At 49.7% G+C, this 17,500-nt stretch overlaps 1 protein-coding gene across 1 annotated transcript in view; it reads left to right on the top strand.

The window, feature by feature from the left end:
* LOC112253280 (neurocan core protein) overlaps nt 1-14,719 on the top strand; it is a 182,652-nt gene extending 167,933 nt beyond the window's left edge. The window contains exons 11-14 of the mRNA XM_042323689.1: nt 696-778; nt 2,754-2,898; nt 10,864-11,046; nt 12,423-14,719. Of these exons, the coding sequence (XP_042179623.1) occupies nt 696-778; nt 2,754-2,898; nt 10,864-11,046; nt 12,423-12,622 (611 nt within the window). The 3' untranslated portion in view covers nt 12,623-14,719. The remainder of the gene's footprint in view (nt 1-695; nt 779-2,753; nt 2,899-10,863; nt 11,047-12,422) is intronic.
* The last annotated feature ends 2,781 nt before the right edge of the window (nt 14,720-17,500 follow it).

The following is a 17,500-nucleotide window of genomic DNA, read 5'->3' as shown; positions in this document are numbered from 1 at the left end:
CTGATCCAGAAGCCATCCCAGTTGGAGTTAGAAGAGGAGAGGAATAGAGGGATGGAGGGAGAGAGTGAGTGATGGAGGGAGAGACAGAGGAATAGAGGGATGGAGGGAGAGACAGAGGAATAGAGGGATGGAGGAAGAGAGTGAGTGATGGAGGGAGAGACAGAGGAATAGAGGGATGGAGGGAGAGAGTGAGTGATGGAGGGAGAGACAGAGGAAGAAAGGGATGGAAAAAGAAAGAAATGGATGATAGGAGCATGGGAGCCCCTCCCAGTCCCCGAACGGACAGAGCTATCCTTTCCCCACTCATCCTCCCTCATCCTCTCCTTCACAGACACATTTACCAAAAAGTTTGTTTAATTGCCTGGAGAATGGACGTCTCCACCTCGGTAATAAAGGGAGCACAGCCATTAGAAAGATTAATGGGCCCCATAATGATGTTAATCAGGAACACCATGATTGAAATTCCATTACACCCAGATCTCATCAATGCTGCACCGTCCACAAAGATCTGGCTGCTTCTGCCTTCTGCTATGGACGGATGAGATTGTGTTCAGATCAGAGCTGAACCTCCCTGAGGGAATGGCTGGTGGTGCCTTGGAGACAGAATATGCATAACTATTCTGCAGTAAATACTGCTGGTTGTCTTTTTAAATGGCAGGTGGTGTGTGGGTGTGTTTTTCCCTGTCGCTGTTCAGATCTGAGCCATGACAACACCTGGATCGGCCTGAACGACAGAACAGTAGAGGAGGATTTCCAGTGGACTGACAACATGGACCTGGTGAGAGAGAGAGAGGATTACTCTTTTATCCTCGTGTCGTAGCGAGGAGGTGGATGTCAGCTAAAGGTCCGGGGGAAATTGATAGAGTGAACGTGTCAATACATGTGTACATGTACACCCTCGCTCGCTGAATCACTTTTCATCCTGCGCTACTTACCACTTCTATCTCCCTAGAGGCAGCTCCTATGAGCCTGGTGTTATTTCAGAGCTGTCATTACTCTTTGTCGGTCTATACCTCTGGAGAAAGACCATAAGTGTCATTCAATAAAAGAGCACAATGAAACAGTCTGTTTTATACTGCATGGATAATGATGCTATCTACCACTTTTCTTTTTGTTCTGTCTGTGTTGTGTGACTGTGTCTGTGACTGTATCTGTGTCTGTGACTGTATCTGTGTCTGTATCTGTGTCTGTGACTGTACCTGTGTTTGTGACTATGTCTGTGACTGGGCCATGTGGCTGTATCTATATATGTGTCTGTGACTGTATCTGTGTCTGTGACTGTATATGTGCCTGTGACTGTATATGTGCCTGTGACTGTACCTGTATCTGTGACTGTGTCTGTGACTATGTCTGTGACTGGGCCATGTGACTGTATCTATATATGTGTATGTGTCTGTGACTGTGTCTGTGAATGTACCTGTGTTTGTGACTATGTCTGTGACTGGGCCATGTGACTTTATCAATATCTGTGTCGGTGACTGTTTGCGTTTGTTACTGTATATGTGTCTGTGACTGTATCTGTGTCTGTGACTATGTCTGTGACTGGGCCATGTGACTGTATCTATATATGTGTCTGTGACTGTCTGTGACTGTACCTGTGTTTGTGACTATGTCTGTGACTGGGCGATGTGACTGTATCCATGTCTGTGTCTGTGACTGTATCTGTGACTGTGACTGTATCTGTTTCTGTGACTGTACCTGTGTTTGTGACTGTATATGTGCCTGTGACTGTATATGTGCCTGTGACTGTACCTGTATCTGTGACTGTGTCTGTGACTATGTCTGTGACTGGGCCATGTGACTGTATCTATATATGTGTATGTGTCTGTGACTGTGTCTGTGAATGTACCTGTGTTTGTGACTATGTCTGTGACTGGGCCATGTGACTTTATCAATATCTGTGTCTGTGACTGTTTGCGTTTGTTACTGTATATGTGTCTGTGACTGTATCTGTGTCTGTGACTATGTCTGTGACTGGGCCATGTGACTGTATCTATATATGTGTCTGTGACTGTCTGTGACTGTACCTGTGTTTGTGACTATGTCTGTGACTGGGCGATGTGACTGTATCCATGTCTGTGTCTGTGACTGTATATGTGACTGTGACTGTATCTGTTTCTGTGACTGTACCTGTGTTTGTGACTATGTCTGTGACTGGGCCATGTGACTGTATCTATATCTGTGTCTGTGACTGTATCCTTGATGGTGTCTGTGACTGTATCTGTGTCTGTGGCTGTATCTGTGCCTGTGACTATGTCTGTGACTGGGCCATGTGACTGTATCTACATCTGCGTCTGTGTCTGTGACTGTATCTGTGTCTGTGACTGTACATGTGTTTGTGACTATGTCTGTGACTGGGCCATGTAACTGTATATATATATGTGTCTGTGACTGTATCTGTGTCTGTGAGTGTATCTGTGTCTGTAACTATGTCTGTGACTGGGCCATGTGACTGTATCTATATTTGTGTCTGTGACTGTATCTGTGACTGTGTCTGTGACTGTATCTGTGACTGTACCTGTGTTTGTGACTATGTCTGTGACTGGGCCATGTGACTGTATCCGTGACTGTATCTGTGTCTGTGACTGTATCTGTGGCTGTATCTGCGTCTGTGACTATGTCTGTGACTGGGCCATGTGACTGTATCTATATTGGTGTCTGTGACTGTATCTGTGACTGTACCTGTGTCTGTGACTGTATCTGTGTCTGTGACTGTACCTGTGTTTGTGACTGTGTCTGTGACTGTGATACAGCAATATGAGAACTGGCGTGAGAACCAGCCGGATAACTTCTTTGCGGGGGGAGAGGACTGTGTGGTGATGATCGCCCACGAGAACGGCAAGTGGAACGATGTGCCCTGCAATTACAACCTGCCATACGTCTGCAAGAAGGGAACAGGTGAGACAGAGAAAGAGGAAGGGAGGGAAGGGGAGAGAGACTGAGAATGTAAAAGAGGGAAGAATCAAGAGGGGATGAAGAAAGAGAGGGGGCGAAAGGGACTGAGAGTTGAAGAGGAGGTGATATCATGTTTCTGCTGTGCTTTAAATACATTAAAGAATACTTTAAAGTGTTCTGCATGTTAGCGAGACCATTTTAGCCTCTTCAATCAGTCAGTCTGGACAATAGGTTTACACAATACAGCTCACCTCCAAGCCCAGTCAGCTCACCTCTAAGCCCAGTCAGCTCACCTCCAAGCCCAGTCAGCTCACCTCCAAGCCCAGACAGCTCACCTCCAAACCCAGTCAGCTCACCACCAAACCCAGTCAGCTCACCTCCAAACCCAGTCAGCTCACCTCCAAACCCAGTCAGCTCACCTCCAAACCCAGTCAGCTCACCTCCAAGCCCAGTCAGCTCACCTCCAAACCCAGACAGCTCACAACCAAGCCCAGTCAGCTCACCTCCAAACCCAGTCAGCTCACCTCCAAACCCAGTCAGCTCACCTCCAAACCCAGGCAGCTCACCTCCAAACCCAGTCAGCTCACCTCCAAACCCAGTCAGCTCACCTTCAAACATAGTCAGCTCACTTCCAAACCAGTCAGCTCACCTCCAAACCCAGTCAGCTCACCTCCAAACCCAGTCAGCTCACCTCCAAGCCCAGTCAGCTCACCTCCAAACCCAGTCAGCTCACAACCAAACCCAGTCAGCTCACCTCCAAACCCAGTCAGCTCACCTCCAAACCCAGTCAGCTCACCTCCAAACCCAGTCAGCTCACCTCCAAACCCAGTCAGCTCACCTCCAAGCCCAGTCAGCTCACCTCCAAACCAAACCCAGTCAGCTCACCTCCAAACCCAGTCAGCTCACCTCCAAGCTCAGTCAGCTCACCTCCAAACCCAGTCAGCTCACCTCCAAGCCCAGTCAGCTCACCGCTAAACCCAGTCAGCTCACCTCCAAGCCCAGACAGCTCACAACCAAGCCCAGTCAGCTCACCTCCAAACCCAGTCAGCTCACCTCCAAACCCAGTCAGCTCACCTCCAAACCCAGGCAGCTCACCTCCAAACCCAGTCAGCTCACCTCCAAACCCAGTCAGCTCACCTTCAAACATAGTCAGCTCACTTCCAAAACCAGTCAGCTCACCTCCAAACCCAGTCAGCTCACCTCCAAACCCAGTCAGCTCACCTCCAAACCCAGTCAGCTCACCTCCAAACCCAGTCAGCTCACCTCCAAACCCAGTCAGCTCACCTCCAAACCCAGTCAGCTCACCTCCAAACCCAGTCAGCTCACCTCCAAACCCAGTCAGCTCACCTCCAAATCCAGTCAGCTCACCTCCAAACCCAGTCAGCTCACCACCAAACCCAGTCAGCTCACCTCCAAACCCAGTCAGCTCACCTCCAAACCCAGTCAGCTCACCTCCAAACCCAAACCCAGTCAGCTCACCTCCAAACCCAGTCAGCTCACCTCCAAACCCAGTCAGCTCACCTCCAAACCCAGTCAGCTCACCTGTAGCTGAGCTTTCCACTTCAGACAGCTCCTTTAAACCATTACTACTGAGGGTTTTACTGTCAACCCAGGGGCTGACATTTCTCAGAACATTTAATCCACAACAAAATGATCCTCCTTTGTGTGAAGCATTGTTGGAAGACTTTCCCACAAAGTTTTAGGGTTGTCTGGTAAAGTTCTAGTGTCACATGGTCAGGCCTCTGTGGATCTGCGCTGTCATGGTGCTGTGAGGAGTGTGAGACGCCAGAGAAGCCAGTGCTTATTGGAGCTGATGGTCCCTGATTTGCATTTGGGGCAGACAGAGAGACAGGGTATTAATAGCCGCCAAGTAGGGTTTATAGGTAGGTTGAGACGGCTGGCCAGAATCCAGAACTGTGTTTAAGGAAATGGAAGATCAGGAGACTTTGGACTCACTGGTTGGTCACTGCTAGATCATTTTGGCTTCTGATTTAAAATTGGCCTCAGACTAGAAAGAGTATTTACTTCATCTGAATGGTCACCAATTAGTTAGAAAACTGTTAAGTCACTCATGCCACACAAACGTTTGGGGACCACTGCCCTAGAGTCAGATCAACTTTCCACTGTGGATGTGAAGGTATTTACTCTTTATGTTACATATAGTATTTACAGCATGTTTTTTCTCTCATTATACAGAGGTTTAACCCATAGTTGATGACACACTGTCACAGGTCTTACTTAATGTTGACTTTCAGTCAATCTGTCAGTGGCAGCGTTCAATCTTCAGCCCAACTACACTCCTTCTTTACAGCAGAGCATATTCTGTCTTGATTCCTACTGTTTAGTGGTGTTGTTCTGGGGTCTGCTGCTCATCAGTGGCCGCATGATGTGATTGGCTGATGAATGGCGTGTGGCTGACACTCAGGCCTGTTCCTCTTGAGAGAGAGCCAGGAGGCAGGATCCACCTGGAACACCTGCCACTGTCTCTGCCTCTACATGCCTGTTACCAACCCTACCTGGAACACCTGCCACTGTCTCTGCCTCTACATGCCTGATAGTGTGTACGGCTCAGTACATCACTGCGGCCCTCCTTTTGTAGGCCCGCGGACAAAATGGTAACCTCTACAAAAGCGTGGCCACGGTGATGTACTGGGCCGTACACGCCCCCCTCTGTAAAGCCTTGTGGTCGGACTAGCAGTTGCCATACCAAGCAGTGATGTACTGGGCCGTACACGCCCCCCTCTGTAAAGCCTTGTGGTCGGACTAGCAGTTGCCATACCAAGCGGTGATGTACTGGGCCGTACACGCCCCCTCTGTAAAGCCTTGTGGTCGGACTAGCAGTTGCCATACCAAGCAGTGATGTACTGGGCCGTACACACCACCCTCTGTAAAGCCTTGTGGTCGGACTAGCAGTTGCCATACCAAGCAGTGATGTACTGGGCCGTACACACCACCCTCTGTAAAGCCTTGTGGTCGGACTAGCAGTTGCCATACCAAGCAGTGATGTACTGGGCCGTACACACCACCCTCTGTAAAGCCTTGTGGTCGGACTAGCAGTTGCCATACCAAGCGGTGATGTACTGGGCCGTACACACCCCCTCTGTAAAGCCTTGTGGTCGGACTAGCAGTTGCCATACCAAGCAGTGATGTACTGGGCCGTACACACCACCCTCTGTAAAGCCTTGTGGTCGGACTAGTAGTTGCCATACCAAGCAGTGATGTACTGGGCCGTACACACCACCCTCTGTAAAGCCTTGTGGTCGGACTAGTAGTTGCCATACCAAGCAGTGATGTACTGGGCCGTACACACCACCCTCTGTAAAGCCTTGTGGTCGGACTAGTAGTTGCCATACCAAGCGGTGATGTACTGGGCCGTACACACCACCCTCTGTAAAGCCTTGTGGTCGGACGAGTAGTTGCCATACCAAGCAGTGATGTACTGGGCCGTACACACCACCCTCTGTAAAGCCTTGTGGTCGAACGCCAAGCAGTTGCCATACCAAGCAGTGATGTACTGGGCCGTACACACCACCCTCTGTAAAGCCTTGTGGTCGGACGAGCAGTTGCCATACCAAGCGGTGATGTACTGGGCCGTACACACCACCCTCTGTAAAGCCTTGTGGTCGGACGAGCAGTTGCCATACCAAGCGGTGATGTACTGGGCCGTACACACCACCCTCTGTAAAGCCTTGTGGTCGGACGAGCAGTTGCCATACCAAGCGGTGATGTACTGGGCCGTACACACCACCCTCTGTAAAGCCTTGTGGTCGGACGAGTAGTTGCCATACCAAGCAGTGATCTACTGGGCCGTACACACCACCCTCTGTAAAGCCTTGTGGTCGGACTAGTAGTTGCCATACCAAGCAGTGATGTACTGGGCCGTACACACCCCCTCTGTAAAGCCTTGTGGTCGGACGAGCAGTTGCCATACCAAGCAGTGATGTACTGGGCCGTACACACCACCCTCTGTAAAGCCTTGTGGTCGAACGCCAAGCAGTTGCCATACCAAGCAGTGATGTACTGGGCCGTACACACCACCCTCTGTAAAGCCTTGTGGTCGGACTAGTAGTTGCCATACCAAGCGGTGATGTACTGGGCCGTACACACCACCCTCTGTAAAGCCTTGTGGTCGGACTAGTAGTTGCCATACCAAGCAGTGATGTACTGGGCCGTACACACCACCCTCTGTAAAGCCTTGTGGTCGAACGCCAAGCAGTTGCCATACCAAGCAGTGATGTACTGGGCCGTACACACCACCCTCTGTAAAGCCTTGTGGTCGAACGCCAAGCAGTTGCCATACGGTGATGCAGCCAGTCGAGATGCTCTTAATGGTGTATAACGTTTGAGGCTCTGAGGGCCCATGCAAAATCTTTTAACTCAGTCAGGGTCTCAATTTACTGTTAAGAGTTAGAATAAAAGAATAGACAAGGTGCAATTTTGACATTATGTATTGCATCAGCAGTCACTTAATTAGCCCATGTCAGCAAAAAAAATGTTGATTGTTAAATTAGTCTAGCGCCAGCTATCTAAACTCGTAGTAAGCATGGTTGAATTGCCAACCCGGGGTGGGGCCCATTGATTATCAGTTATTATATAAAAAATTGCTAACATTTGCCTCCACCCCATGGCAAAATGTGTAGAATAGCCTGAAATTATTTACAAAATTGTTAAATGTTATCTCCACCCCATGGCAAAATGTGTAGAATTAAAACAAGCCACCGCGGCCCCTCATGACATTGTTTTGTGGGCCCCATCCCCCATTAAAGTTGCCCATCCCTGCACTAAGTCTTTTGACTCATCACATGCACTGCTGCTACTGTTTATTACAGTATCTATCCAGTTGCCTAGTCACTTTATCCCTACCTATATGTACAGTACATATCCACCTCAATTACCTCGTACCCCTGCACTTCGATTCAGTACTGGTGCCCCGTGTATATTGCCAAGTTAATGTTACTCATTGTGAATGTATTCCTTGTGTTATTATTTTTATATTATTTCTCTTTTTTCTCTCTACATTGTTGGGAAGTGCCTGTAAGTAAACATTTCACTATTAGTCTACCCCTGTTGTTTAAGGAGCATGTGACAAATAACATTGGATTTCATTAGACTTTACTCACAGTTCACCTTAACTCAGCTGCCTGCCGTGACAGCTGCAGGGCACGACATTGGCTGGGAATGAAGCGTGCGTGTGCGTGAGTGAGTGTTTGTGAGTGAGAGAGAGTGTGTGTGTGCGTGCATGTGTGTGTTGAAAATATGCTTGCTTGTTGTTTGTGTAAACATACCCACCTCACCCCAATCGAATCTGCTGAGACATGATAGCCTCTAGGAGTAACTGCAGCCCACAGGGCTCGGAAAGTGCCGGATGAATCCAGGCTTTAACTGTCTTCAGCTTTCAAAACAACACTACATCAGCCTGACACACACACACACACCTGCTCGCCTGCCAGCCATCCCCAACCTAGACCCAGTGAGTAAGGGCATATCTGGGTTGTGTTATGGAGTGCCATGTCTGGTCCTGTGTCTATTGATCTGTTGACACCACGCGCTAGTGTTAGTAATGTCCCTCCTAGTCTCTGCTACTGCACACTGAACACAGTGAGTAATAAACTGGGGTTTTCTGGTTGGCTGAATATAAGGTGTGAGCCACAGCAGCAATCACTGTACTGGCAGTCTAAACAAACGCTGTTAACACAATTTACAGATTTTTAGCACTATTAAAAGTGGGGTAATCTGATATGGCTAGCCATTATTAAGGTGTCTAATTATATGGCTAAGTAATATCATGGCTATGTGATTAGGGTAGCTCAGTTAGTAGAGCATGGCACTTGCAATGTCAGGATAGTGGGTTTGATTCCCGGGACCACCCATATGTAAAATGTATACAAACATGACTGTAAGTCGCTTTGGAGACAAGTGCCTGCAAAATATTATGAATTATTATATTTTAATAGCCTACAGGTAATTACTGCAGACAGAGACCAGACCTCCCACTGGGCGTGTACTGCAGTCAGAGACCAGACCTCCCACTGGGTGTGTACTGCAGACAGAGACCAGACCTCCCACTGGGTGTGTACTGCAGACAGAGACCAGACCTCCCACTGGGTGTGTACTGCAGTCAGAGACCAGACCTCCCCTGGGTGTGTACTGCAGTCAGAGACCAGACCTCCCACTGGGCGTGTACTGCAGACAGAGACCAGACCTCCCACTGGGCGTGTACTGCAGACAGAGACCAGACCTCCCACTGGGTGTGTGCAGACAGAGACCAGTACTGCAGTCAGAGACCAGACCTCCCACTGGGCGTGTACTGCAGTCAGAGACCAGACCTCCCACTGGGTGTGTACTGCAGTCAGAGACCAGACCTCCCCTGGGCGTGTACTGCAGTCAGAGACCAGACCTCCCCTGGGCGTGTACTGCAGTCAGAGACCAGACCTCCCCCTGGGGCCAAACTGCAGTCACAGACCAGACCTCCCCCTGAGCGTGTACTGCAGTCACAGACCAGACCTCCCACTGGGGCTGTACTGCAGTCACAGACCAGACCTCCCACTTTGGCAGTACTGCAGTCACAGACCAGACCTCCCATGGGAACGTACTGCAGTCACAGACTAGACCTCCTATGGGAACGTACTGCAGTCACAGACCAGACCTCCCACTGGGGCAGTTCTGCAGTCACAGACCAGACCTCCCAGTACTGCAGTCACAGACCAGACCTCCCACTGGGGCCGTACTGCAGTCACAGACCAGACCTCCCACTGGGGCCGTACTGCAGTCACAGACCAGACCTCCCACTGGGGCAGTACTGCAGTCACAGACCAGACCTCCCACTGGGGCCGTACTGCAGTCACAGACTAGACCTCCTATGGGAACGTACTGCAGTCACAGACCAGACCTCCCACTGGGGCAGTACTGCAGTCACAGACCAGACCTCCCAGTACTGCAGTCACAGACCAGACCTCCCACTGGGGCCGTACTGCAGTCACAGACCAGACCTCCCACTGGGGCCGTACTGCAGTCACAGACCAGACCTCCCAGTACTGCAGTCACAGACCAGACCTCCCACTGGGGCAGTACTGCAGTCACAGACCAGACCTCCCAGTACTGCAGTCACAGACCAGACCTCCCACTGGGGCCGTACTGCAGTCACAGACCAGACCTCCCACTGACCAGACCTCCCACCTCCCACTGCAGTCACAATGCCGGGATACCTGGAAAATACATATTTCCTCCCCTTCTTCCCTCCTTTCCTCTATTCCTTGGAGTTATTACTGATCTGATAGTTCCACATTAATGTATGAGGAATGTCATACGGACCTCTCATTTTCACCACGTGTTTCAACCATGTTTCAAATGAGCAATCAGTGATTACTTCAAGGAAGCGAATGAAGGATTTACTGTAGTCTGCAGATGGGTTGTTGAATGGTAACTGTCTGGGGGTTAGTTAATGTACTGGGGGCTTTAGGTTTCAACTGCAGGGCTGCCATCTAGGGAATGACAGAGGAACTGCACCTTCACCCCCAATCAACCCTCCTCATCATTCGTCTCTCATTTGTCCATCTTCTAATCCGGCCAATGAGATGCAAGCGTGGGTGCCTTCCTAACAACCGTCACACACTGTGGCCCCTAAGGCCCCTGTCCCCTCTAAGATAGTTTGTGTATGATGAAATTGCCCCTACACACTGATCTAAGGTCAATTTTGTGTTTTCCTCCTGAATAGTGAATGCTAGATTTGATGGAGGGTAAACTGATCCTAGATCTGGTCCTATGGGGAACTTCTAGCCAGAGCTGAAAGGTCAGTGAGTCAGCGTGAGGTCTCAAGGGGACAAGGGCATAAAAGGGACATGCTCCCAGGCAAAGAATGACTGTAATGTACACCACTGTGAATGCTGGTAATAGACATCATATTATGACCTCATGTCCCACTCATCCATTGCTGTGCTTCTATCTCTCCCTCTCTCTCTCCATTGGCAGTGCTGTGTGGGAACCCCCCCAACGTGGAGAACGCCTTTCTGATTGGCCGTAAGCGGTCCCACTATGATATTCATTCATTGGTGCGTTACCAGTGTGCCGATGGGTTCCTCCAACGTCACGTCCCCACGGCCAAGTGTCGTGCCAACGGCAAGTGGGACCGGCCCAAGATCATCTGCACAAAGTGTGAGTGACCAAGACCGCTAAAGGTTTACGTTTTATGTCTATGGGGTTAATGCTCAAACAACAGGAGAGGAATGGACACGACAATTAGATCAGATTCAGTAGGAATACAAGACTCTCAATAGAAGTTGTAGCATGTACTCTATTTTGAACAGCTTTTCATCAGATAGAGGTTGTGTGATGATGGTAATGTCCTTTTAATGTCGATAAAACTAAGTTACAGCTCTTTTTCTGTGAGATTGACAGCCAGGGGTGTGGAGGAATGCCAGAAACACCAATAAGAAACATTTTATTTTACCATCCTCCCATAGAGTAATAAAAGTCACTCTGCAGAACAACATCCATCTTTCTTTATGACAGCAGGATCTTTTATATTGTAGGATGATATATTTTATGAAGTCATTAGAAACCTTATTCTCCTTTCACCTTTCAAACTGTGATATGTATTCGTCTCGTACTGATGTAATGGATTGCTGCTGTTTAAAGTGAAAATATGGAGCCTTGTTATTTGTTTTATTCCGTGCATTTTGAGTGTTGTTTTCCTGCCATCGTCGTTTGTTAGTCATCATTGTCCTGGCAAGGTAGACTTTTTGTTGGCAAACCCAAACCAGGACCAACGGATCCAATTTGGCAGCACAACATAGGAAGGTAGTGGCTTACTCAGGCCGTGAGTGGGAGAACAGTCCTATGCTAATACATGTAGAGAGCTCGGCGCCCACACTGTTCAATGTAAACTAGAGTAGACACTCAGAGCTGAGTGGCTGATGTTGAGAGCTGTATATCTGTGGTGTTGACTTTTCGTCCCCCCCCTCCATCCTCTCATACCTCTCTCACTCTATCTCATCCTTGGCTCTCCTCCGTTGCTTCCGCTCTACCTGTCACACACCCCTCTACTCCCTCTCATCCGGTCTCGCCTCTCTCTTACCCCTCACTCCTCCCCTTTCACCTCCTTTCACACCCTTCTCTCCCTCTCTCTTACCCCTCACTCCTCCCCTTTCACCTCCTTTCACACCCTTCTCTCCCTCTCTCTTACCCCTCACTCCTCCCCTTTCACCTCCTTTCACACCCTTCTCTCCCTCTCTCTTACCCCTCACTCCTCCCCTTTCACCTCCTTTCACACCCTTCTCTCCCTCTCTCTTACCCCTCACTCCTCCCCTTTCACCTCCTTTCACACCCTTCTCTCCCTCTCTCTTACCCCTCACTCCTCCCCTTTCACCTCCTTTCACACCCTTCTCTCCCTCTCTCTTACCCCTCACTCCTCCCCTTTCACCTCCTTTCACACTCCCCTTTCACCTCCTTTCACACCCTTCTCTCCCTCTCTCTTACCCCTCACTCCTCCCCTTTCACCTCCTTTCACACCCTTCTCTCCCTCTCTCTAGCCCAGCGAGCCCACCGCTACAGACGGCACCATGATCACAGCGGGAGATGGGAGCGTAAAAAGCACAATAAACACAGCCATGGACACGGTGAGGGAGGCCACCACGGAGGAGACCAGGGCCACAGGCACGGCCATGGACACGGAGGCCACCACGGAGGAGACCAGGGCCACAGGCACGGCCATGCTCATGCCCACATCTGAACCGAAAGCCTCCACTGCCCAAACCTCACCTCACTGCCCAGTCTCCCTCTCTACTGCTCTCTACCCCCTGTCCACCCCCTCTCCTGCCCTTTTCCTGACCCCACAGCCTGGCTCCCCGAGCCAGCATGTATCATACTCAACTCTGAGGCCTGACAGCCGACTGCTAGGCCTCACTGAGACAATAACAATCCCTTTGTACTCTTTTCTTTACCTTCAACACTTTCCTTTTCTTTCATTTATCCCTCCGCCTTCACGACCTACTGTCATCGAGTCAGTGAGGATCCAGGATACGGGGCTTTACTCACCTAATAAAGCTTTTGTTTACATAAACAATCGTGGAGGAGAAGGTTAAGTACAAGCTGTAAATAGTGACAACATCATTGGAATCAGAAGTCGAGGAATAGATAGATACATGCATCCATGTTTTTCCACGAGTCTTCATTCTAACACCTTTATTTTTAAGAGACTTGTTGTCTGAGTGTATTTCCTGACTTTGCTGTTTTTGGTTAGCTCTTTGTAAGACATTTGACTTAATAACCTACAACAGTTATTCTGAACAGATTGACATGCTTTGCTTTGACACTGGTGCTTGTACTGATTGAGTAGCGTTGTGTTTCAGCATCATAAGACAGACACTTTGGACTGGCTGTACTAGGTGCACAGAGGAAAACAGAGACAACTCACAGTTAGCTTGTATCTGAGTCAATCTCACACCACTGAGGTCAAATCAAATCGAATCAAGCATCCACAGCAGTCTTTTTTTAAAGCTGAACTGGAAATGTTACTTTAATGGTTTCTTCTAACAATATCATCCTACGGTATGTGTTGCCTTTCTAAGTCATTCTGTGTTCCTGCTTAAGTACTAGAGGAGATTGCTAGTTGGTAGTCGAGAAACCCAACCCAGAAAAGCTGTTACCTTTGGAACTGGACAGATTGTGATTGAGTCTGGTTTTCCAGCTAGCTAATAGGCAATGATCCTTCATTAGAATCCTCTCATGCCTATCACCACACTCTCCTATTCCATCTGTGTCTCTAAATTGAAGGTCTGTTCATTGTCTATCTTAGAGCTCTACTTCTCTGGCCGGCTGAGGAGAAATTGTTCTGTCAGACTGTCAGAGAGAGAGAGAAGGACATGTGGAGAAATAGAGAGAAAAAGAGAGAGGAGCAAGGAATCTGGACTCTTAATTACAGTTGTCCCCGTTCTCCAGCACATCAAACAGAGGGATGACAGGGCTCTCTGTGCAGTCGTCGGGTACAGAGCTGGGGCCATAATTAGCTTCAGAAGTACTGCTAATAGGACATGGGTCCATAAAGTCGGGATGACTACCAGAAGAGACCTGGGCTGGGGGGGGGGGCAAAGAACCAGAGCTGTTGGAGAAGGCAGAGGTGGCTGGGTTCAGAGCCCAATCTCAGTGAGGGTTGTGTGGGGTTAACAGTGAAGCGACAGGACCCACAGAAGATGCTAGAGAAATTATAGATGGTTAGAAGAGATAAAACACTTTTGTATTTCTGGACATGGAGGCAATTGGCTGTCGTTCACATTGTTTCACAATAGTCCTGGTTTTAAACAGGTGTACTGCAGCCTGGGATAAGACCCGGCCCACCTCCTCTCTGCAGCCGCTAAAAAATGAGACACGTTTTGTTTTTCACTGCAGGGTCCGACTGATTCTCTAAAGCTCCTTTATCACCTTATGCAATTCCTCTGAGCTTACATCCCCCTCTTTCTCTTTCTTTCTCTCCTCTCTTTTTGCTCTCTTTCTCTCTCCCTCTCTCTCTCCCTCCCTTCCTCACTCCTCCAGTTCTTCCCTTGTCTTTCATCCTCAGCCCTTTATCCACCTTGTCAATGACACAGATGGGGAAGAGAAAGAAAAGAGAGAGAGGCTCCATATCAGTACAATTCATCTCCCTTAAAGCATGCTTAATTAATGAAGAGGTTATCATCCTGACCTTTGTCCCTGGCTGTGATGGCAGTGGCTATGCTCTGACGGATAGGGAGCCACAGGCCTTTCACAGCACTCAAGCTCTGACGTCTTTAACATGTCAGTCTAATACCTGCTTTTTTTCTACCTGCTTTTTCTATCCGTCTACTATTCCAGACATTCCAGACAATGGATTGACTATGGGTGGGTGGGTGGGTGCTCCTTAGGCATTTAAATCAGCTGAGATTCTAATAGAGAAAGCGTGATGACTATGATTAATATGGACATAAGCAGGTCAATGCGTGTCTGTCTCTCACAGTAATACGAGGGACAGAGTGGAGTGTGTGACAGGAAGAACAAATATGAACAGGTGATTGGATCTCTCTCTCGCGTGACAGAACTATAAAACTATAACAAACAGAGACTCTGCTGAGAGAGAGACTGGGCTTGAATGAGGTGTGAGGTTCCAATCAGATGTTGGATATGATTAGGGAGTAGAGATGGAGTCCTGGTTGTTTTATAGGACAGTGGAGGCTGACCAACATGTCTTGCTTGGCTGGTAGTCATCCTCTCGTCTAGGAAGATGTTGTTATCTCCCCACCAGACCCGCTGGTTATTGCAGGTCTCCTGGAGCAATGGGTCAACTCAGATCAATGTGCTCCGTGGATGGTGTGGGCCTGCTCTGATGCACACAGATATACCCTCAATCTCTGACACTCACAGAAACATACTCTCTCTCTCTATCATAGAGACACATTCTCTCTCTCTATCATAGACACATACTCTCTCTATCATAGACACATACTCTCTCTCTCTATCATAGAGACACATACTCTCTCTCTCTCTCTATCATAGAGACACATACTCTCTCTCTATCATAGAGACACATTCTCTCTCTCTATCATAGAGACACATTCTCTCTTCCCTATCTGACTCACTCTCCCACTCTCTCTCACCCTGTCTTTCTCTGACACATACACACACGCTTACACACTTTCATCATGATATACACCCTCGATTGAAACACACACACGCAGCCACCCGTTTTCTCCCTCTCTTCCAGCCGCCCTCCCTCTCCAGCTCTGTAGTCTGATGGCCTGAAAGCAGACAGACGGCCGACGATGGGATCGCTGCTTCATTGTGATGAACCTTAATTATGAAGACGAGTCACTAAACAACTGAGGTTGCCCACAGCTGTCTGCTGGCACGGCACTGCATGGTCACCCACAGCTGTCTGCTGACACGGCACTGCATGGTCACCCACAGCTGTCTGCTGGCACGGCACGGCATAGTCGCCCACCCTGTCTGCTGCCACGGCACGGCATAGTCACCCACCCTGTCTGCTGCCACGGCACGGCATAGTCACCCACCCTGTCTGCTGCCACGGCACGGCATAGTCACCCACCCTGTCTGCTGCCACGGCACTGCATAGTCACCCACCCTGTCTGCTGCCACGGCACGGCATAGTCACCCACAGCTGTCTGCTGCCACGGCACGGCATAGTCACCCACAGCTGTCTGCTGCCACGGCACTGCATGGTCACCCACAGCTGTCTGCTGCCACGGCACTGCATGGTCACCCACAGCTGTCTGCTGCCACGGCACTGCATGGTCACCCACAGCTGTCTGCTGCCACAGCACTGCATGGTCGCCCACAGCTGTCTGCTGCCACGGCACATGGTCACACACAGCTGTCTGCTGCCACGGCACGGCATAGTCGCCCACAGCTGTCTGCTGCCACGGCACGGCATAGTCGCCCATAGCTGTCTGCTGCCACAGCACGGCATAGTCGCCCATAGCTGTCTGCTGCCACGGCACTGCATGGTCACCCATAGCTGTCTGCTGCCACAGCACGGCATAGTCGCCCATAGCTGTCTGCTGCCACAGCACGGCATGGTCGCCCATAGCTGTCTGCTGCCACAGCACGGCATAGTCGCCCATAGCTGTCTGCTGCCACGGCACGGCATAGTCGCCCATAGCTGTCTGCTGCCACAGCACGGCATAGTCGCCCATAGCTGTCTGCTGCCACGGCACGGCATAGTCGCCCATAGCTGTCTGCTGCCGCGGCACAGAGAGAGAGAGAGAGAAATCCATTTCACTTGCTTTGGCAATGTAAACATATGAGCGGGAGTGGGAGAGTAGTGGGATACTGCTTAATTAGAACTGCATCAGTGTGGTGTCTGTGTCTCTGCACTCTGCACGGTTGGCAAACTGTGTGTGTGTGGATGAGTAGATGCGCAGTCAGGTAGCGTGTGATTGGATCAGAGTTTGGAATAATATGAGCAGAGGAGAAGTTCACTTTCTGTCGTCTGTCTCAGGTAGCAATAGACAAGCAGCCTGAGAGGAAGAAAACTCTGTTAGCATTCTGAAGCACAAGCTGTAATGAGACGTTAACCTTGCCCTTTTGTATTTACGTTGTTCTGGGAGTGAGAGGAGGAGGACAGGAGCGAGGCAGGAGCGGAGAGGAGAAGGGAGAGAGCACTGCCCTCTATTTAATCTGGGCCCTGCGTTAGCTGGAAACATCCATCAATGACTACATACACTGCTTTAGTATGATCAACGTGTGTATCTCATCTCCATCTCCTCTCCTCCTCTCCTGTCCTCATTTCACTCCTCTCCTCCTCCCCTCCCCTCAGTGCTGGTGTCCAGCAGCCCATTGAGGGCAGTTAATCCTGACACTAAACCCCAACACCACACGACTCTCTACTGTAGCTCACTGTCATCTTTCTACCATGCTGCTGGTGAATCAGATGACAGCTCTGTAGCAACAGAGGCATTAAAGCCACCGCTGTGTCAGTTCTGTCTCCAGCCCCTCCAGCAAAAGAAGACTCAGCGTAGCGGCAGTCCCGCTACGCTGAAACGTGGATCAGCGATGGCTAGAACGTCGGTGACTTCGACCGTCGAACGCCTCATGAACAAGGAGAGGGACCTACTTCGGCGGAAGTCGTGACAGTCGCACG

The sequence above is a fragment of the Oncorhynchus tshawytscha genome, linkage group LG06 (genome assembly GCF_018296145.1).
Source record: "Oncorhynchus tshawytscha isolate Ot180627B linkage group LG06, Otsh_v2.0, whole genome shotgun sequence".
Lineage (NCBI taxonomy): Eukaryota > Metazoa > Chordata > Actinopteri > Salmoniformes > Salmonidae > Oncorhynchus > Oncorhynchus tshawytscha.
The sequence above is the reverse complement of the archived record's forward strand: the minus strand, read 5'-3'. Positions and strand labels throughout refer to the sequence as shown.